We start from the raw sequence: 23606 nt of genomic DNA on the forward strand, positions 1-23606 counted from the left end.
TTGGTTGGTATAGATTTTGAGAAGATGGTGTCATTGAAGGGGATGATTATTCGATGTAGTTCAATAATTCCCGAGATCAGGGAAGCTGTGTTCAGATTTATTGTTTGTGGTTACCATTCTGATCCGGTTGTGGTTCAATAATTCTCAAGTTCCAAAACTTTTAGAAAATTTCAAATTAAGTTTACTTAAATTATTAATCAATTTTCACATTAAAAATAAATTAGATTTATGAATATTTTAACTTAATTAATATAATTTAATAAAATCAAGTTCAATAAGATAATATTTAAATTTAATTTAGTGATTATAAATAATAATTAATATAAAAGAATTGGAATTAACATAAAAACCAAATTTATAATATACAAATTATAATTAATATAAAAATTAAATTTCAAAAAATAATTATATTAATTTAATTATCATAAGTTTATTATAAATTTAAAATAAATAATTATATTAATTGCAATTTTACTTATAAGTCAGGATAATATCATATCACTTTAACAACATATCGGATCATTTATAGGTTGAGTCAATTACAGGTCAGGTTCATAACAGGTCGAGTAATACCAGTTATTTATCAGGTCAATCTCGGGTTCGGGTTCATATTAGTCGGATGCAGTTCGGGTTCGGGTATCATATTTTCGGTTCAATTCGAGTTCAGATCCACAATTTACAGGTCCAATTCGGTTCAGGTCAACACCAGTTCCGACTCGAATCTGTTTCGGATCGCCACAGCTCAGGTCAAAAACAATTTTGACTCGAGTCAGTTTTACAGGTCGGGTCAACTTTTTACACCCATACCAAACACTACCAAATCCTTATTGTTATTTTTATTTTTTATCCCAAGACCAGTGGTCCAAAACATGAAATAATTCAAAAAAGAAAATGTCCCTCACTTAAAAAAAAAGTAAAAACTCAATTGCCTCCAACTTGTCTCTTCCATGAGTCTTCCACAATCAACTCATCAACTCCCCAATCTTCATAGCTGAAATGTTATACCAAATCTTAATCCATCAAAATTGCTTATTAAACAAAAGCATTATTATAACAATTTCCAAATACCACCCAACCAGGTTTCGGTCGATAGTATTTTTTTTTAGAAAATTTTAAATTTTTATATAATTTAAATATATTTTTTATTGATAATATAATTTAACCCCTTCAAAATTTTACAATTTCACTCTCTTAAATTTTTAGTATAACTTTCTAAATTCATATTCCTAACATAAATTCTTATATTCGTTAAAAAATATAGAACTGGTAACCAAGATATGATGATCCATTATCTTATATAGAAAAATCTTCCTTCCACCAGGCAAGTAGCGACGAATGGTGAAGGGGATTTTCCGCTCCCGAAGCTCTTTCATGGCAATCTAAGGTACAAAATACAAGAGTGAACATGACGAAATAAAGCTAAAATAATATGAAGTTTATCAAATTAAACTTATCTGCAGAAAATGTTAAAGCCCCCTAAAATAACATAAGTTACCTCAAGTGGGTCAGACTCACCCTCCAGCTCAACCATAACTGGAGCATTCATACTGCACACAACAAAATGTTAAAGCTAGATGAGTATAAAATACAATCGATTAATATATGATTATAAAAAAATAAAATTCGATTGTATTCGAAAAACTTATCAAAAGCGTAACTGTTTAGAGTAATCTATAATTATCGATTAGAACCTGATTTGCAAAGCGCGAGTACCCAAGATTCTAGCACGTTCATATTTGGTCATGTACTTTGATGTTTTACGACTAACTTTGTCATTATCATCTCGGTCGTCTTTATCTTCACCTTCGATAGGATCGATCGGAACATCATCGTTATTATTGTTTTCCACATCCTCCTCGGCTCCTTCCTGTACAACAAAAAACCAAGACAGATAACTTTATCACTCGCATTAAATTTCTTTCCTAACAAACAGTGTAAAAAGATATCGGAAAATGAAAGATTCTCACTTCAATCTCAGGCTCTGCTGGCTCATCTTCATATCTGTATCAACAAGTTGCGCAACCAAAACACACAAAGAGCTCTAAATTAAACAATAAAGACTAAGGCAAAGAACAAACGACTTTTTAATTGTCTGATATGATTACAATCTAATATCTGATTAAAATTCTTTTGATCTATCGATAATGAACACATTCCGTAGAGACAATAACTCGAATAAAAGCAACATTTTCTTTTATTGTTGAATCACGATCCCGGATTAATAACTTAAAACATCCAATTTGAGATTTCTTTTATTTGTCCAAACTTCAATAGAAACTAGAAAATCCAGTCATCAAAATCAATGAAGATAAAATATAAAAAGAGGAAGATAGAGAACCCCATATCCATATCATTATAGTCATCGTCAGCCATTGTTGAGATTTTGCCGAAGCTTGGTGAGTGTCAACTCTTCAAGTCCGCGCCGTGAAGATTTAATTCCTTTGTAAAAGCCCTAATCCAAACATTGCTGGTTTATAAAAATCAATCGTCCGTATTTATAGCCGGGTTTTAATTTTTGACTCAAACAAACCATTGAGCTTAATTTAAAAAGGTGAAAATAACTTTTGGTCTTCACTTTGGCTTAATTATGCAATTTAATTCTTATTCTTTTTGTATTGCAATTGGATCCCTACTTTTGGCATTAAGCTACAATTTGGTCCCTCGCCTTTTTTGGGGGTGCAATTTAGCACTTGAATTTTGGCTTTGGTATATAATTTGACCTATTATTTTGACATTGATTTTAATTTCAATTTAAGTTTAATGTGCATCATCAACGAGATTTCGATTTGAGGTGGATTGATGGAGAATTTTTCTAAATAGTATGGCGTGATTATAAGACAATATCAATTTAGAATCTTTCTTTTTTAATCATTAAAAATATGCATGCATCTTGCATACGCAAGCTACTCGAAATGTCACTAATGAGCTTTGGGACAAGTGGTTGGGATTTAGGAATATGAGCTTGTAAGGTCAGGTTCGAATCCTACCACCATCACTCTTGGTGGTCAATCTGTAAATTCATATATAAATCCCAATTGAGTTTTAAGTATGCCATGACCTAGACTGGGTGAGCCACCCCTGACCTAAACTACTCAGCATGTCATACATTATAAAAATCATGTTTCACACCCATATTCATAGTGACATAATCACAATCATAATATCATATAATAGAATGTAATAATGCTAGATCTTATGGCATGCGGCTTATACATGAAGACTCTAACTTGATTATAAGAGAGATTAGTATTATTCATCATCAATATCTGTGTCATAGCATAAAGAATCATTATTGGCATAGGAAGATAGCACAATTTATCTTGATTCATCATATCATAAGATTTTTCCGTCATTGTTTTTCATGTCATAAGTCATTATATCTAATCTTATAATATTTCTTAACGTATAAGGCGTTCGTACTGAACAATGAACATTCCATTTTCACACAACATGACTGTTATCGAACGTATCCTACAAGTGGCATTGCAATCAAGAAAATCACACCTATTCACAAGTCGATCACTCAATGGAAGTCCACTTGATAGACTAAGGTCTTTTTGTAAAACAATTAAAGTTTTAGGAGCAAAACTATAAATTTCAAGAATATTGTTAAGGTATTGATACCTTAAAAATTTATTGGCACCTTTCATAGCTTAATGTTTTTAAAAAATACTGAAAAATGATTTCGATATCAATACCTTAGGTTAGATATTAATAATGAACCTTAATTATCGATATCTACAACTAAATATTGATACTCAGTAACGATATTTTTAATTAAATATTAATATTTGGGCTTTACATATAGATACTTTATTTTGGTATCAATATTAAAAAGCACAATTTGATGTTTTAAAAAATCAAATTTATTCAACAAATATTGATACCTTGAATAGGGTATTAATACTAATATCCAAGTGAGAACTGATCATAATATTAGATGTCACATTAGTCATCTAAGTGATTCAAATATGAGTTTATGATTTAGGGGCTTTATAAAAACACGTTTAAACAAAAAATTTAATTAGCATACGAATAACACCTAATACACTATCAAAATGACCATACCACTATATTAAATATGAGAACTAAATTGATTTAAATCTAAACGATCCTAAAGGTCATACAACTCTATTTTTTAATTAACGTTTACACATCATTGAGATTATTACATAAATAAAGCATACAATATAGTGATTAGGGAACACTCATTGTAATTCAAGCTTAAAACTAAGCTAAGTAAATTAAGTCGAACATAGGGGAAAATCTATTTTAAATCACACACTTTTTTTTTAATTAATCACTGGTATCCGATCTATTGACCAACTAATCCAGATCGGGACTGCAGAGGCGAGGGTAGCCCTCCCAACCCAGTTTGCTCCATTCGCAAACGCTAGGATTTAAACCTCTGACCTTGCTTAAGAGACCTAGTGCCTCATCCCACTAGACCAACTAGTTGGTTAAATCACACTCTTTTAATTCATGCTCAATATATGAAATTATCACCACTTACCAACTTAGGATTATGTATTTTAGTGATATGCAAAACTATAGCTCAAACATGTTTCAAATTCTACTCCAATTACACAAGCATGGTATACTAAGAAACTAAATCATAAGCTTGTAAATAATACTTTTATCGATATGCTCTTATTAAATTTTTGGTTCATGAACAAACTAAAGTTGCAATAAGTTTACTACTAAAATGCTAGCTTAATTCCAGTTTGAGTTCACTTCCAATTTCATTTGTAAAATATGAGGATTATTTAACAAAATATCTCTCGTTTAAGTACCATAGATTAAAAAAACTAACTTTAGGGGCTTTTAAAGACAATTTATATCAAATTTTCATGAATTTAAAAATGATGAATCAATTTTCCCCCCGAGGAATCAATATTTTTAGCGAAAATATCAATCCATTTCTCTAACAGATCTTTGATTTTACTCCCGAATTTACTATCTAATAATATTTACTCCACGATTTTAAAGAATTAAAACTCATAGTTTGAATTGAATTCACTTAATTTTTTATTCGTATTATCATAGTGTTAAATTTTATTGAATTGTTATATTATTTCAAATGGAAATAAGTATCTGGTAAAAAATTTAAATATTGATGGTTTATTGAATTATTTTAAATTATGGTAAATTTAATCAAATGTGTAAATTTTAAGGAGTAAACTCATTATTGTACCATACCACATTTTTCAATTTTGTCAATGATGAGCAAAACTCGACAACTCAAAAAAAAAAAATACAATTTCTAGTTATTCGAATCAAGTTATTTGACAACTTGACTTATTGATACGATTTTCAATTTCGATTCGAGTTGAAATTTAAAAATTTCGAGTTCCTCGAAAAACCAAAAAATTTGATGATTATCTTGACAACTTTATGATTTAGTTTTTGATTTCTTATTTACCAATTCCTCCGTTTTAAGTTTACTTTTACAAAATTTGAACCACGTGCTCCTAAACTATTGTAGAATACCTATGTGCTTTCAATTACTTTTTTATAACAATTTTCTTTATTTTTCAATTTAGACCCTCAACTTTTCATGATTTATTTATTTCTTCAATTCATCATTCATTTTAAGTCTATCTTTTTACCCAATTTGAATCGCATGTTCCTATATTACTATAGAATACCAATGTAACTTTGATTCCTATTTTTTTTACTAAAAATACACTCTCTTTTTTATTTAGTCCCTTAACTTTGCATTTTACTCAACTTGATCTTTTTACTATAATTGTTTACAAATTCTTTCCTGTCATTAATTTCTTAACTCTTTTATATTCTCATCAATATTTTACCCTCGAAATATCTTGTTTAAAGTATAAATTATAAATATATTTTATAATTTTATATTATATTTGATATATTAAATAACATTATAACGAAAAAAAAATGAATATATATATAAATTGGTGATGGTATGATTTCTATTGAACCAAAACTATACAAAATAAGATAGACATGTGCCTCATTATAAAAAAAAAACCTCCTTATTTTTAATTGGAGGAAAAAGAGTGCATGATGTCGGTCTAAACAATGGAGGGCAACCATCAATCTCAAGTCATAAACATGGTTAGTACACACTCCAATTGTATACTATCATCAATATTTTACCCTCAAAATATTTTATTTAAAATATAATATTATAAATATATTTTATAATTTTAAATTAATTTTTATATATTAAAAAATATTATAACAAAAAGAAAACGAATATATATATATATATATTGAAAGGGGATTGTATGATTTCTATTGAAGCAAAACCATACAATATACATATATATATATATTATAGTTGAAGGAAATTAAAAAATTGGAATCAATTTTTATTATAATATTATAAATAATAATAAAATTTATATAGAAATTTGAATAATTCGAATTGAATATCTTAATTAGACTTAAAAAAATCAAGTTAAGTTCGAGTCATATAATACAATTCGTCAACTTAAATAATTTAAAAAAAAATATTCAACTCGATTGAATGCCTAAATAATCTATAAAAAAAGAAATCGATGCGCGTGCGATGCAAATATCAAAGAGACGCGTATGGTATGGGTGTTGTGAGCCGTGGTTTGTTTCACCTGATTACAAAATCCAAGCTTCTGCACTTTTTCTTCCGTTCACACGGTTTCTATTGTTTAACCCCAAAAGGAAAAAAATGCGTGTATTAGAATTAACCATGTTTTCAGTTGGTGGTGCAGTCGGCGGGCAATGAGCCATGGGTCTTCTCCGGCGACTCTTTGGCGCCAAGAAGCCCGCCCAACCCCGCCCCGAGAAAGACCGGAGGCGGTGGAGCTTTACCAGATCTTCTCATCCCACGTCTTCCATTTCTCATCTTGATGTTCTTTCTGGTTCATGCAATGACACATTGGATGCCAACAAGCACGCAATAGCAGTAGCAGCCGCCACTGCTGCTGTCGCCCAGGCTGCTCTGGCCGCAGCGCATGCTGCGGCTGAGGTCGTTAGGCTGACAAGTGGTAGTGGTGGTGTTGGCGGGACCAGTGGGAGCAACCGACGCCTCCCACAAGAAGTGGCAACTGTTAAGATACAGTCCGCTTTTCGAGGTTATCTGGTCAGTTTTTAATTTCTAAATTATATTTATTGCTCCTTGAATCCACCACTGTGATTACTGTCCATGAGATTTTCAATTTCCATGTCTTTCATGGCTAAGAAAACTTAGTTAATTTCATAAGTTTTAAACTGTAGTTGACAATTGATATGCTTTTGAGCTTTCTTTAACCTTTGAATAAATAAATAAAAAAACACTTTTTTGGGTATGCAAATTAGATTTTTAGATGTTAAATATGCTTAGAAGGTTGGATTGAGAGTGAATTGGGACCCAAAGCTTCAACTGAAAATGGTCTCATAAGAAGAAGAAAAAGAAAGAAAGAAACAATTACTTTTCTGAAACACTGCTTCAATGGCTTCAGTTTACGTAATAAGATTGAAGATGAGTTTGCTTTCTTTACTTTTCTTTATCTTCTGAGAAAGAAAAGAAAGTGAAATGATGGGAAGAAGATGAAGCTGTGGCATGTGAAACTTTGTACGACGTGTTTGTCTAAATTAATGCTTCTTTTTTTATGTTTCTGTCTTTCCCCTCTTTTCTCCTACTTATTTTAAAGGACAAGCAGTCAAAAGATTTGGAAGAATTCAGACCTGATTGGTTGTTCTGTAGAATTTTTTTTCAAAATTGGTCGCTTGCTTTCTGGAACATCTTTCACAAGTAACGTGAAGTTAGGTAACATTTCATTTTCACATGCTATCAGAATTAACATCAACTCCATCACTGATTATTAAATTTGCTCTAAAAGCTAGTTAGTTTGGGAAAAGTTGGTACATTTTACACCTTCATTTGTCTCTAGTTCCAAGCTTTTACTCAAACATGTGTTGGGTACATATGCCATGGTTTTTGTTAGTCTCTAATGGAAATGGTGCTCGATTCTTTTGACTTCTTCTGGCACATGGTCCAGGCACGGAGAGCACTGAGGGCATTGAAAGCGTTGGTGAAGCTTCAAGCACTGGTGAGAGGCCACATTGTGAGAAAGCAAACGGCAGACATGCTCAGACGCATGCAAACATTGGTCAGACTTCAAGCTCGAGCCCGTGCTAGTCGTGCTTATATGACGAAATCTTTTGATTCAAACTGCAAGATATCCCGTTCACAAAACGCTGTAAGCGGACCCCTACTCTAGTTTCTGTTTAGTGATGGTTTTAGTTTCCCTACCTATTCATTTATGAACATGATTCAGAAGGTTTTTGTTAGGTTAACAATATGTCGTTTCATATACTTGCCATAAGTTCACATTATTCCTAGCGCACTAATGGATTAAAATACTAAGCCGTAGTTGATATACAAGTTCTTATTGAGAATAGCTTATCTGTATGTTCACTCTGTTCATTTCCTACTTTTTCTACATGTATATACTTCCAGGTATATGAAATTCTGTAAAAGATGAATGTCAGCTTTGTGCTTGTAGTAGTAATTTTGATGTGCCTGCAATTCTAAAGGTATCCCGGAGATGAATTTACGTATATTATGTCTTATGTTCTTAACTTTTTGATTTTTAGGATATATTAGTTTCATGCACTAGTTTAAAGTTGTAGTCTTCCTGGATGCATTGAACCTTACCCAATATTGGATATTTGAATCAATCTTGAATTTTGCTTTTCTTTTTCATGCAGAGATGTGGTTCAAATTCAAATCTGATGGGCATCATCAATCTAGAGAAAGCACAGATGGGATCGAATTGGTTGCACCATTGGATGGAGGAAAGTTTAAGGAATAACCATAGAGATGTGCCGCCTAGACATTGGTATGTCGATGATGAGAAGAGTGACAAAATCCTTGAAGTAGATACTTGGAAACCTCACTTGAGCTCCCAGCAAAGTAACCAGAACTTTCGGGCATCTCAGCATAGCACAGCCTTTGATTATAACCAGAGCTTCATGGCAAACGACTCCCAGAGAAAAGTGCCAGGAAAAGGGATACCGAGTAACTTCTCAGCCGAAGTTTTATCTCTAAAGCATCATGGAAGGGAAGATGAAGCAATTTCAAGGACTGCTGATATTGACAACATCCCGCAAGTGCTTTCTGCATCATCCAGTAGACCCGGAAGTAATGCTAGGAGAAGCCCTTTTCCTAGGAGTGAATGCTCGTGGGGCTATTTAAGCGGATCTTGCGGTCATCCAAACTACATGGCGAATACAGAATCATCCCAAGCCAAGTACCGGTCTCAGAGTGCCCCAAGGCAGAGACTGGAGTTTGACAAGTATAGTTCAACCCGAAGAACTTTCCAGGGGTTGTGGGATTCAGGGGATAATTCGGAAAGCGACTTCGCTCAACATGTCGATTATAGGTACAGGCCTCATCCAACATTTGATGACTTGAATAAGTTTGCTAATGTCCACCAAGGGCGATGATCCCCTCTCCCAATTCCCCCTTACTACTTTCATTTCCTCGTGTAGCTGTGCTTGGCTTGTAATTATCCTTTACTGTCATATTTAACATTATTGATATCATGGCATGGCCATACTATCTGATATGTTTTCTTAGAATCATTGTGGTGGTTAAGTGTATGGGTTGTCGCCCACAATTAGTGAAGGTGAAAAGGACATGCCATCATTGCTTATTGGCTGTTTTAACTTGTTCAAGTCATGGATAATACGGGTTCACTTTAATCCAAGTTCAAATTAAAAAGCAAATGGTAGTGCGTTGCTTTTTGAATATTTATATTTTTAAGCCTAATCAATCTAGTTACAAGTTCATGAATGAATATAACAATGTTGATTGAAGGTGGAGCTAGTTAAGTGGTTAGAGGTAGAGTTATTCTCCCTTGAGGTTCAAGGTTTGAATAGTTGCATTTATAGCGAACACATACTTCTTCGAGGTTCTGGGTTTTAATAATTGTGTTTATAGGGTATGTTCGAGCAATTGCGACTCAAAGCACGAAATGAGTTTTCTTGTTTGATTAATTGTTTGCAACTTTTCACTATTAGGTGGCTCATTTATAATCTTACTAATATTTGGATGACTCGTTTGTAATCTCACTAATAATTAGATTACTTTCGGTGTAATTTACTTACAAGAAAAACATTAAAAAATGTTTCCGGGTGCCTTGTACGTTTGTAACAATCGATTGATTAAATGACTCTTTCGTAATATTTTGAAATTAGATAATCCATTTGTAATTTTACAAATAATTGACTTGTAATGTAATTGATCCAGTAATTATCCATTTTGTTAGAGCCGAAATTTTCAAATTTTTAGTCAAACCCTATAACGTCGGATATGAGATTTAAAATGCCCAAAATTCCAATTCTAGACGGATTTTGGCAGGACACTAATTAAGTTCCTCTGAAAATACAAAGTAAAAGTTGGGGTTTGAAGATTGAATGAGCTTTCATCATCATACACACACATGATGACAACTCTATGGTGAGATGTAAAATCAAGAACAATATCAGTCTTTTGATATTAAAAGAAAGCAAGAACATAAAAACACACCACTCTGGTTTAAGCATTTACAAATTATGCGTAAAAAACCACACAAAAATGAAAGCTATGCTGCTAGTTTTCATTGCAGTCCCTTTCTTGATGTCGGAACACAGCTCAAGTAATGACACCAATGGCAATGGTCGTTTCCATTTTCTCATCTAAACAACATCACCAATGCAACACTGAATCTGCAATTTAGTCAAATATCGAAACCGATCGGATCAGTAGGTTAAAACCGGCTTTCGGATCTTTTAAGATCATGATCATCTTAAAACCATAAGAGAGCATGAATGTGTTTACTAACCCTGAAACCAACAGCACCACTGAAACCACCCAAAGAACATATTGGTAAGGCTTGTACTTGGATTTCGATCTAATACCTGCGGGAAGATTCCGACGCTCTAACCACCAAAACTGAGGACGAGGTAGAAGAACGAAGCCGAGGAGGAAACCGGTTAAAAATCCACCTATGTGAGCGAAATTATCAACATGTGGCAAAATCCCTATTGCAAGGTTAATGACTATGATGACCATAAGAGTGAGCATAGCCATTGCCTGTGTGGAATATTAACAAGGTTAACATGCAATTTTTTCTGAAACATTGTATTGATAATGTACTGCAATATTCTACCTTGTTTGTGTATATGGTCCAATTGGTAACAAGTTCCGAGAGCATTGCGCCGAGAAGTCCGAAAAGAGCACCGGAGGTGCCAACGGAGATGTTATTTCGGATAAATAAAGAGGAGAGTACACTTCTACCAAATCCGGACTAAAGATAAAGAATTCTAATCCGCACTTCATCATATTTCAAATTTTTAAATCAGATCATTGCAACATCTCAGAATCTAAATTTCAGACAGTTCTATAGGTTCATAATACAATAAATTTGAAGCCGATGGAGAAGAGTACCAAACCCAAACTGTTGTTCGAGGCGAATACCAATGAAAACCAGGCTCAGCATGTTTACTAAAAGATGAATGACACCAGCATGCAAGTAATGAGCCTCCATCCTTGATGATTAACCACAACTTTGTTCCACTCGAGAGCTCCCAACTTCTTCAATCTGCAACAACAATGTCATTTAGCCTCTTTCAAAGGCCAGATAAGATCTGGTATTTACAAGAATTAGCATTCCAATCCTGGGATTTACAAGAATTAGCATTCCAATCAGTCCAACAACATCAAAATCTCCAACCAGTAGGGAAAAAAAGATAACACACGTGAATAAACATATCAAACCCTAATGATCCCAAAGAGAAAACAGAGCAAACATAAGGCAGTGAAGGGGAAAAAAGTGATAATTACGTAGAAGAAGAGGGACCAAAGAGAGGATTCACGTTGACAGGATCAAAAGAAAAGCGACCAAGAAAGGTGACCACACACTTGCCGACAAGCCTGGTGTGCTTGCGGTTGGGGTAATCGTTGAGATACATAACAACGATGAAAAGTGCGATATTAGCCACCACGAACATAGGCACCAACCACGATGTCCGCTGCGTCTCGGTATCCTCTATCAGGTAAGTTGAAGCATTGCTGGTGGTGGTGGTATTGCTGTTGTCATTGCTGTTCCTTTTCACCCCAACTCTGCTGCTGCTCTCCATAACTCTTCCAAAACCAAAAAACTGAAAGGTTGCTGTGAGTTTGGGGATGGTGAGGATTAAAGGGTTGAGAAAAGATGGGTTTTGATGGGGTGGTGAGGGGGTTTTATGAGATGAGAGCTACGGGGGAAGGAAGTGGGACAGTGGTGAGTTTGTTCAGGTCGAGTTTCAGGTTTCTAATTGCAGCAGTTAGCAGGTAAAGCGGGTAAACTCAGAAACCAATGGTGGATATGCACGTTTGATGACTGAAGTTTGGCCATTTAGGAGAAGAAAGGCGAGTGGTTTATGGAGCTTCGGTGGTCTATTTGCCAGCATACAGCTTTACCTTTTATAAAATATAATGTGGCTAAAACTCGTATTTAGTTGCTCAACTATTACATAAGTTTCGTTTAGATCACCATACAGTTAAAAAAACTAAATGTAATATATTACGTGAATTTTTTTTATTTGTTTCAATGATGATATGGCATGACCTTATGGAGACATATTAGTATCACTGTTAATTTTTTATTTAGTGGGTGACTAAAATGAAATCAAAATGTAACTTTAGGTATGTTTTTGAAAAAAATAATAGTTGAATGACCAAAATAGAACCAATGTGATAATTAAATGACTAAATACACAATTTAACCTATACATTTTCATTTATTTTTAGGATAAACTATGTATTTTGTCATCAACTATTTGAACAGGTCCATTTTGGTCACCCGATTGTTATTTTTTTTCAAAATTATAACTAACGTTACAATTTGGTTTCATTATGATCACTCATTGTTAAAAAAATTAACATAACTGCTTATGTATCATCATAAAATAATATCACGTCATCACTAAAAAAATAAAAAAATGTCATGTCAATAGTTTTATTAGTTTTTAAAAGGTGAATGATCAAAATGAAATCAGAATGTGATGTATGCTTTAAGGTCGTAATGTATGCTTTTGAAAAATAATTAGGTGACCGAAATGAAACCGTACGAATAGTTGGGCAGTTAAATAAGAGAAAATAACTTCAGTGACCAAAAATGCCTTATAATATATGATTTTAACCAACTTTTTTTGGATTTGTCAAAATGACCAACTAAATTGCAATGCGATCGATAATTCGCAACGCGATCTCCGGTATCGCAAATCAGTTTCCAGATTCGCAACGCGATTCTGACTATCGCATTGCGATTTTCCAAATTCGCGTTGCGATTTTCCTAATTCGCAATGTGAATACGTAAATCGCAACGCGAATTTGGAAAATCACAATGCGAATACGTAAATCGCAATGCGAATACGTAAATCGCAATGCGAATATGTAAATCGCAATGCGAATCTGACTATCGCAATGCGATTTACATAGCGCCATTCGTATCCAACGCGTATTTTTTTTTTCAAATTCCAAACACGAATATATTAATATATCGAAACACTGAACCGTCCACAGTATATCCCGTAATCACAACTCATAACCTAAAACCCTAAATCACAACTCAGTCTCATCTTCATCTCTCACTCTCTAAGGCGACATCCGTCCCCATCTCCGACGAAATCAGTCCCCATCTCCGACGATATCAGTATCCATCTCGGGCAAAATTATTCACGGTCAGAAATGGAAAATCAACCAAATCAACCACCGAGGGTTAGTTTTTTTAATTATTTTTATTTTGAAATTTTTGCATTATTATTAGGTTTTTCATATTGAAATTGATAATAAGTTTACTGGTGTTTTCAATAATAGATTAAACATTTCACTTAGATTGCTTATTATATTCATTCGATTGCTGCCAATACTGCTAAACTGTTTAGTCTTTAACCCTGTGAAGTTAGTATTTGTCTTTGTTTTGTCTTTCGGTTGAAGTAATGCAATCCATTCAAGTTTCTTTCAATTTTAGTATTTGAAACCGAGAATGACTATCGCAATGCGATTCTGTCGTTGCGATTTTCATTTCGCGTTGCGATTCTTGCGTTGCGATAGTCAAATTCGCGTTGCGATAGTCATTTTCGTGTTGCGATTTTCATTTTCGTGTTGCGATTTAAAGTTTCAGAAACTATTCTTCTTCTGCAAATTGAAACTTGAATGAATTGCATTACTTCAACCAAAAAACAAATACTAAATTCGCAGTGTTGCAAATTTAAGTTTGAAGAATAAACTACTACTCTTTATGTTTATTGTTCATATCTTCACAGTGTAGTTTTTGGTATATCTAAATTGGTATGTTTATTGTTTTTGCAGAACTTTTATTCGGCTCAATTGACCTTAAGAAATAAAATAAGCCTGGCCAAAACAATTGCGTCGAAGCTTTCACCTGCACAAAGAAAAATATTTGAGGATACTTGATTCGGGCCATGGCTGAAAGTACAACATCCGGGTGGAGATGCTATGTTGACCCATCTGTTTCTACAAACCATGACTAGCGATCTACCAGAGACTATACAACGTCGTGATGAAGAGATATGGTTTGATTTTCCATCGGCGTATACGTGTTTTGGGCGGGAGGAGTTTTGCTTAATCACCGGTCTACGCTTCGGACACGATGATGTAGATCGGTACACTAGACATATTACTCGCCTATCATGGTTTTTCCGGGTTTTTCCTGAGCTGTCAACGGAGAAGTCGAATTTACACGTGGAAGACTTGACGAGATTATTGAATAAGAAAGATGGTTTTACTCGGATGGATGACGTCGATGTTGTCCGAGTATGCCTTCTAATACTTTTGCAAGCCGGCTTTTTAGGCAGAGAGGCCCGACAACCTATTCCTAATGATCTAATTAAATTGGTAGAGGACCTAAATGCATGGAACCTGTTTCCGTGGGGTTCGTATCTATGGAGAGCTACATGGAATAAGTTGTCGTCTGCCTTTAATGATCGGAAAAGTTTGCGTGGCGATGGTTCCAAATACACTTTGTCAGGCTTTATTTGGGCCTTTAAGGTAATAATTTTTATATAATGTTTCCAAAATTATAATTAATTCTTTAACAATTACTAATGTTTGTTATTATATTGTTTGTAGATTTGGATATTTGAGGCCTTTCCCGCCATGTAGACATATGCATTAAAAACTTCTAATGATATTTCTAGGGCTATTTCATGGAAGAAGAAACGGTCCTTGCAGCAATGGGAAGATTTACTATCGTATACTACAATAAATAATGTAAGTTAACACAAATACTACCATATGTTTATAAACAAGTTATTACTAGTACACGTTTAACTTTGTTTGAGCTTTTATATTGTTAGGAGGCTAACACTCCATTATAGAGGCTGACACTCACGGAAGTTGAGCTTGCCACTGATTGGTGGCAAGCTAGTAAGCTTTTTTTTGATGGCACGGATGATGAGCAGTCACCACTTCGAGAACCATCACCTCACCCAGAGCCATCACCTGATCGACCCGAATATACACCTCCACAATGAGAGTCATCACCTATTCTGTCACATCATCGAGCCTCTTCTCCACCATCACCTCATGATAGGCGATCGACAAAGATGCCACGACGTTTATCTCCCTGTTCTCCACCTCCACGGGATGAGTTAGTGGAGTTACGTAATGAGGTCAATGCCTTGCTTGAGGAGGTCGATACTTTACGCGATGACAATGGTGCATGACGTGTTGAGGTGTCTACTTTACGTGGTGAGGTAGCAGCTCTACGTGAGATTGTAGCATCGTTGCAGAATGAGGTTCATACTCTACGCAACGAGGTAAGTTTAATATTTTTCATATTTAACTTGATGATAAATTTACTCGTAATTTCACTTAGATTGCTTAGTAAATTCATTCGGTTGCTGCCAATACTGTTTAACTGTTTATTATTTAACCCTGTGAAGTTAGTATTTGTTTTTGGTTGTCTTTTGGTTGAAGTAATGCAATCCATTCAAGTTTCAATTTGCAGAAGAAGAATAGTTTATTATCGCAATGCGAAAATGATTATCGCAACGCGAAAATGACTATCGCAATGAGAGAATCGCAATGCGAAAATGACTATCGCAACGCGAAAATGACTATCGCAATGAGAGAATCGCAATGCGAAATGAAAATCGCAACAACAAAATCGCAACGCGAAAATGACTATCGCAATGCGAAAATGACTATTGCAATGCGAAAATGACTATCGCAATGCGAATTTGATTATCGCAACGAAAGAATCGCAACGCGAAATGAAAATCGCATTGCGATTCTCTCGTTGCGATAGTTAAATTCGCATTGCGATAGTCAAATTCGCATTGCGATAGTCATTTTCGCATTGCAATAGTCATTTTCGCATTGCGATAGTCATTTTCAAGTTGCGATAGTCATTTTTCGCGTTGCGATTTTAAGTTTCAGATTCTATTCTTCTTCTGCAAATTGAAACTTGAATGAATTGCATTACTTCAACCAAAAGATAAATACTAACTTCACAGTGTTGAAAATTTAAGTTTCAAGAATAAACTACTACTCTTTATGTTGTCATTGAACCTGCACTAAACCTATATGTTATCCTTTTAAATGTTTATATAAGTGCTTACTTCTGGAATGTTATCTGATGCATTTTGTGAACAATGATATAATAATGACTTGGGTGAATACCGTGCAAGTTTGAAATATATTTGTCTTTGTTTTCACTGTTTAATATCATGTCTGTTTATTTACTGATTTATGTATTAATTTATTTTTAGCGGCCCGCTAAGGTGGATACTCTACGTCGGGTTTTTCTTACAAGACGGAGTTCACGCATCAGACGGCGTGCACGTGCCATTACGTTTCCGTTCACCCCAATAGTGCGAAGAATCCGTAAGAAAAAGCCCGACTCACCTGTCATCATTCAAGAGGCCTCCCCTATCGTTCAAGAGGCCCCTATCATCCCTCAAGAGTCCCCTCCCACCGTTCAAGAGGCCATTGTCATCGTTGAAGAGGTCCCTCCCAACATTCTAGAGCCCGATTCACACGGCGTAATATATCAAATTATTGAGAAGCCCAATCACGTGCCGGACATGATGGATGACTGTTGGCTTTCGTATAAGTTACCGGCCAGTACCATTCCGACAGATGAAGTGGAGAGGAAACAACTACCGGAAACAATTCTGGATAATACCCTTTGGGCTAAGACCGCAGTTGATTTTTATCTACATGAGCGGAGCCAAGGGTGTTACGCTGACATATACAAACTCAACGATGATATGCATTTGTTGATTGAACGGTCTTGGTGGGGTGTATTATTAGGGGTTGAAGACAACGGCTATTTCGATGGGGGGTAAGTCTTATATTTCTTCTTATATTTCAGTTTGATTAATTTTTTTTAAAATTTATGTAATTCACTAATATATGTCTTTTTTTTGTAAAACAACATATTGATGCATGAGTGACACGTCTTCTAATTGTAAGGAAATTGAAGAAAAATATAAAAAAAATGCGATATACAATTATGCCGACGTCTTTTCACGTAGTTCACTTGAAGAATCAACGACAGAAATCATATGTGTTGGCTAATGGACAAGCTAAACTTTATCCTGCATGGTGGGAGGTCGATAAGGTTAGTATATTTGTTTAAATATTTTAAAGGTGTTCATAAATAAGTGCGCAATTTGAATTATTACATTTTGATGCAGGTGTTTATCCTTGTTTTGTACCGTACTCATTGGCTTCTCGTAGAGCTTCAGCTCCCATCCCTATAGACAATAGTATATGACATCATGATAAATTACATATCATTGTCTGATTTGAGAGATATTATTAATGGATGGAGCTCTCATTTGGCTAAATTCTTGGATGCAATTAATTATTGGACTAAGTCTGGAAACAAGAAGCCAAAGAAGTTCAATGTTACAGTTATCAGAGACGAGACCACGCCACAACAAACGAAGGAAGCCAGAGGGGATTGTGGTCCTCTCGTATGCATGTGCTTGGAGCGTTTGACGATAGGAAGTACACAGTTTCTACCTCCCACCGATAGAGATAGAGGTGCAGTAGGCTTATGGTTTTGGCATTTTATGGCTAGAGCGATATATGCGAGACGCTGTCTACCTACATCCGCGTTATGAAAGTGTCCATAAACAATTTATAAGTCAAATGCAAGTGTTGTTAAACATATATACTCTTTTTGGTTTGAAAATGTTTGGTTAAGTAGCTAGAATTCAATAATTTGCTGTTTGTAGGTTTTAGATGTGTAGAAAGTGTTGTTGATTCAATGTTTGGTTTCTGCAGGTTAATCCTGAAGTGAGCTGCGTGAAATAGATGTATGGGTGCAAAAGTTGATTCAATAATTGATGAGGAAATAATTCATTATTATTTTTTGATTGTTTAATTTATTTGTAAAAGATGATTTATAAATGTTGATTTGTTTAATTGATGTGTACATAATTATTATTTGTGCTTGTTTAATTGATTGAAATGTAATAGTTGATTTGTTGATTTCAATCTGCATTATGTTGAATGCAAAACAGACTACCGAAACGCGGAAATGACTATCGCAATGCGAAATGAAAATCGCAACGAGAGAATCGCAATGCGAAAATGAAAATCGCAAAGCGAAACTAAATTCGCGTTGCGATTTTCATTTTCGCATTGTGATTCACTCGTTGCGATTTTCATTTCGCATTGCGATTCTCTCGTTGCGATAGTCATTTCCGCGTTGCGATAGTCAATTCCGTGTTGCGATAGTCATTTTCGTGTTGCGATAGTCATATTCGCGTTGCGATTTCTGCGTTGCGATAGTCAAATGAATGTCTAATAAGTGATAACAACTGAACATATCATAGCAATGTTCAAACTCAAGTTACTAATACATGACTAACTGAAAATGTTAAAAGTTCACACATAATATACACATAATACAACGTTTGCATTTAAAAATCACCTAAGTTAACAGTCCCAAAAGGTGAAGCCGGTTGTGATTGGGATTTTGATGAGGATCCATATTTTGGTAGAGGAAAAGATGATTGTGATGGAACTGGTGATCCACATGTCAACCTTGTATGACCACTTTCCTTGCACCCGACTACATGTCGATCTCTTCTTCTCTTCACCCTTAGACAGTATACGATCGTGACTTTTTGGTCGGCCAGGTAGCCTTCTGTCCATGGCTGGTGGCAAAACTGTTTGTAAGTCATCTGGTATGTCCCACTCAGAAGGATGTGGAATAGGGTAGACAATCTCGACATAAGTCTATCGATATACTTCTGTAGTGTAGCAATCCATAGCGTTTGCGCTTGAATCATCTTGGTTTAGATGAAGTGAAACTTTTATAACATGGCCACACGGATAACCAGATGTTTGCCATTTCATACAACTACAAGTCTTTGCATTTAGATCGACAAGCCCATTTAAGTTATTATCCAGTACTTCAAACAAAGTGTTTGAACATGGTTCAACTCTCCATGACGTTGACTTCACAACACGTTTCGTTATCTTTTTTTTCAGTCCATGGTGTAACACGATGTTCCAATGTTCCTGTAAATTTAAATAAATAATACTTAGTAAAATATATGATAAGTTACGAATTTAAAGAAATAATACCTGCATGGTTTCTTTTCTTGTAGTACCACTGTTGAATAGAAGCTCGAAAAAACTCCATTAACATAGTAATGGGTAATTTCCGGGAATGACAACTTAGAGCGTTGATTGATTCTGCACTATTAGACGTCATGAAACCATATCTTGCTCCAAGTTGATGTACTCTTGACCATCTTTCAAACCCAACATCTTTTAGTGTTTGAGCACACTAAGGAAAAACACGTCTTAAACAGTTTATATGCTTATTAAAATCCACTTCCCGATAAGCTTTTACAACCTTCCAGTATGTCCATTTGTGATTTTTTATACCAGCAGACCTTGATTTTAGATTTCTATACAAATGAACACCACAAAGTCCATGAAAAGCATCTGGGAAACACATTCTAACAGCATTGTCAATTGAGTTTGCCCTATCGGATATGATTGTCAGATTGCTAATAGGACCTATGTAATCCCTAAGATGCCCCATAAACCATGTCCATGAATCAGAGGTTTCAGATTTTCCAACCCTGTAAGCTATTGGCAGTATCCCATTATTAGCATCCATGGCTACTGCTAATAAGTTTACTCAAAGGTATCGACCTTTTAAATATGCTCCATCAACTATAATAACTGGGCGCATGCAAGTAATAAACAAACGAATCTACAAAATCATATACACAAGAAATATAATCATTTAAATATGAAATGCATGTAACTAACAAAAATGAGTTAACAAAATTATATTGATTTACTAACCGCAGCACCAATGGCGATAAACATCAACTCAGAGCGTCCATCTCTATCTGTTTTGATATGAGTTACCGACCCCGGATTTTTTAGCTTTAAATTGTGACAATAAGCTGGCAGTTGGGCAAACGATGCTTCTGGCGACCCCCTCAACAATTACAAGGCATAACATTTGGCTCTCCAAGCTTAAGAATATAAGATACTAATCTTGAACCGAGCATTCATGTCAGTCATAATTTCATGTCCCCGATATACCCTGCCATTCAAAAACATTAACTCAGCCAGAAAACCACCCAACACCTTTTTGTTTGCCTGTCTATGGCGAGGAAAAACTTGGGTTCTTGAACATGTATGTTTATCAATAAAAGTCCTAACTTGAAACATTTCACAATCTTTTATCCTCTTTGCAATCATACGCCACGTACAGTTTTTGTCAATCATACACATTGTTTCGAAACGATCTTTGCTTGATTTGTTAACTTTTAGTTGATAGCCATCTTCCACACATTTCGTATACAAAGTTATCTTCAAGTCTTCATTTGTATCAAAACAATCATCTTTCTTGATACGAATAATTTTTGTGTAACAATCAACTACTATCTTTACCAACTCTTCTTCCGATATCTGAAGTAATTCTGGCATATTCCAGTTATACTCCTGTGGCATTTTCTTCGGGGACTTTTCTTTGGGGATTTCTTCTTCTTCTTCTTCTTCTTCTTCTTCTTCAGGGTTATATGAATTACAGAATGGATGTTCAACATGTTCATTTACAGTCGTAACTTCCTCCTCATTATCATCAACAACATCTTTCTCGGCAACGGCTGTTTCATCATCAAAATTCAGGTATTGACCAATATCAAAATCATTACACGCAGGGTCTATTTCTTCTTCTGAAAAATCATTAAAATCCGAGTATTGACCAAGATCAAAGTCCGGGTATTGACCAAGATCAAATTTCGAATACTGACTAGTACTCACAATTTTTTCTGTTGGCTCATCATCGTCTAACTGGTCAATATGAAAACCGGAATTTGGTGCTGAAAGTTGATTGAGATTTGGATTAGGGAAATATTGTGGGTTTTGAGATTGTGTTTGGTATTGGAAATGTGGTGAAACAATATTTGCTTGGTGATGAAATTGTGGTGGAACCATTAAATTTTGAGCACCATAAACCGGGGTTGAAAAACTTAGTTGATTACTACCCGCTACTGACCCAACTTCACTACTTCTAGGTTCAACAACATACAATGTAACATCATCACTTGAAACACTAATGTAAGCAATGAATCGTTCAACATCTTCATTGTCGGTTAACAAATAAACTTTACCATTTCTCTGATAAGATAGCCTAAATCCACTTAGGGGCTCTAAATTCAATTTATTTGCAACACGTAACATTAGAGTTTCATAAGTTAACTTTTTTAATGACAGTTTTAGTTGAAGATTCATGGGTAAAGGCATATATTGTAAAACACCATGAACATTCTCCCATGACCCTCCAAAACACAAATCTATCAAAACATTATCAACATTAGATGATTTCATTATTGTAAATTAATTTACTAAACAAACGAGCTGCGAAACTAAAACCTGTTGTCGGATGGGGAAGGATGTCGTTGGATATAGGAACGGATGTCGCCGGAGAGAGTGATAGATGGAGATGGAATGAGTTGCGATTTAGGGATTTAGGTTATGAGTTGTTGCTGCTGCGTAGTTATATACCCAAAGCATTTGTGTTGCGAAACTAAAACCTGTTGCGAATTCAGAAATCGAGTTGCAAATTTGAAATTCAGTATTGCGATAGTCAGAATCTCGTTGCGATAGTCAGAATCTCGTTGCGATAGTCAGATTCGCATTGCGATTTACGTATTTGCATTGCGATTTACGTAATCGCATTGCGATTTTTCAAATTCGCGTTGCGATTTACGTATTCGCATTGCGAATTACGAAAATCGCAACGCGAATTTCGAAAATCGCAATGCGATAGTCAGAATAGCGTTGCGAATCTGGAAACTGATTTGCGATACCGGATATCGCGTTGCGAATTATCGATCGCATTGCGATTTAGTTGGTCATTTTGGCAAATACAAAAAACGTTGGTTAAAATCGTATATTATAAGGCATTTTTTGTCACTGAGGTTATTTTCTCGTTAAATAATACCCTATTTTTATGATATTAAATTCAATTAATTGGGGGGAAAATCTAAAACAAACATTTTATTCTTTTTATATAAAAATTAATTGAAAATTTTAGGTACAATGAGGAAAACGACAAAGAGTAAGAGTTGTGTTTTATATAGACTGCCGTTAGTTTTATTAAAAATAGAAAGTATCTAGAATTATAATTAAGATTTACAAGCATAATCGTAATCGTAAACGTAAATTAAATTATATTTAGGACATTTTCCTCTAACCATTAACATAAAAACTAGCCACTTAGATCACACAATGACCATAAAAGGAAAAGGTAAAAAAAACCTAACCAATGCTCGAATAAAATAAAGATACAAATAATTCTGATTGTATCGGAAAACAAACCATAAAAGGGGATGAAACTACTAAAAGACCACCGACAAATCGTAAATCAGAGTCAATCTACATGAGAAAACTATCCACAAGCGCAACTCGCGTATCAAAATCAATCCGAGGGTCCAAAGCAGGAAAAATCAGCAGGATAACAAATAAGTGCCATCTTGATTAGTCGTGGCAATGTCAAATTCAACCCTGTGGAAAAAGATAAACAAAAAACGATAAAAATCGTAAGTTATCAAGAGACAAAGAAAAACGTGTCGTAAAGGCAGAGTTTAACGTGCCATATAGACAGAGAACATGTCAGAAAGACATAATTATTCTTGTTAAAAAAATAAAAAACAAAGAAAAAAGATAACTGACAGATGACAAATAGCATCAAAACCGGTATCACCGCCGGTTAAACAAAATTAAAGAAGGAAAAATTGAATTATCAATAAAATTAATACAAATTATAAAAAAAAAGAAGAGAAAGAAAGCTACCTGAGTTTTTTTACAATCCTTAAAGTTTGAGTATAATTATTTTCTTTTTATAGATTTTGATTATTATTATTATTTTAAAGACTGATTTCAGTGTATTATTGGGACCAATGTTTTTAAAACCGGGCCTTAAATCGATCAAGGTACTGGTTCATTGGTTTAACTGTGGTTAAACCGCGGTTGAACCGGTTTATATAAAATAATATATTTTTTAAATTTTACATAATAATCAAAGAAATATTAATATATATATATATATAACACTCTTTTTAAGTTCACA

At 34.5% G+C, this 23606-nt stretch overlaps 2 protein-coding genes and 1 pseudogene across 2 annotated transcripts; 1 reads left to right on the plus strand and 2 right to left on the minus strand.

The window, feature by feature from the left end:
* Positions 1–903: 903 nt before the first annotated feature.
* Positions 904–2412, minus strand: LOC120172177 (DNA-directed RNA polymerases II, IV and V subunit 6A-like). The gene is made up of 6 exons (XM_039179707.1): positions 2339–2412; positions 1968–2001; positions 1692–1867; positions 1496–1547; positions 1312–1379; positions 904–991 (listed from the first exon to the last, which is right to left on the minus strand). Exons 1-6 carry the CDS (start codon positions 2371–2373, stop codon positions 922–924), a joined length of 435 nt encoding a protein of 144 aa, XP_039035638.1. The 5' UTR covers positions 2374–2412; the 3' UTR covers positions 904–921.
* Positions 2413–6664: 4252 nt separating this feature from the next.
* On the plus strand, positions 6665–9663 carry LOC120172175 (protein IQ-DOMAIN 14-like). Its single transcript, XM_039179706.1, has 3 exons — positions 6665–7093; positions 7992–8192; positions 8704–9663. The coding sequence occupies exons 1-3, from the start codon at positions 6740–6742 to the stop codon at positions 9439–9441; spliced, it is 1293 nt and encodes a 430-aa protein (XP_039035637.1). The 5' UTR covers positions 6665–6739; the 3' UTR covers positions 9442–9663.
* Positions 9664–10469: 806 nt separating this feature from the next.
* Positions 10470–20498, minus strand: LOC120172176 (annotated as a pseudogene).
* Positions 20499–23606: the final 3108 nt, after the last annotated feature.

The sequence above is a fragment of the Hibiscus syriacus genome, unplaced genomic scaffold, assembly GCF_006381635.1.
Source record: "Hibiscus syriacus cultivar Baekdansim isolate YM2019G1 unplaced genomic scaffold, ASM638163v2 tig00111843_pilon, whole genome shotgun sequence".
NCBI lineage: Eukaryota > Viridiplantae > Streptophyta > Magnoliopsida > Malvales > Malvaceae > Hibiscus > Hibiscus syriacus.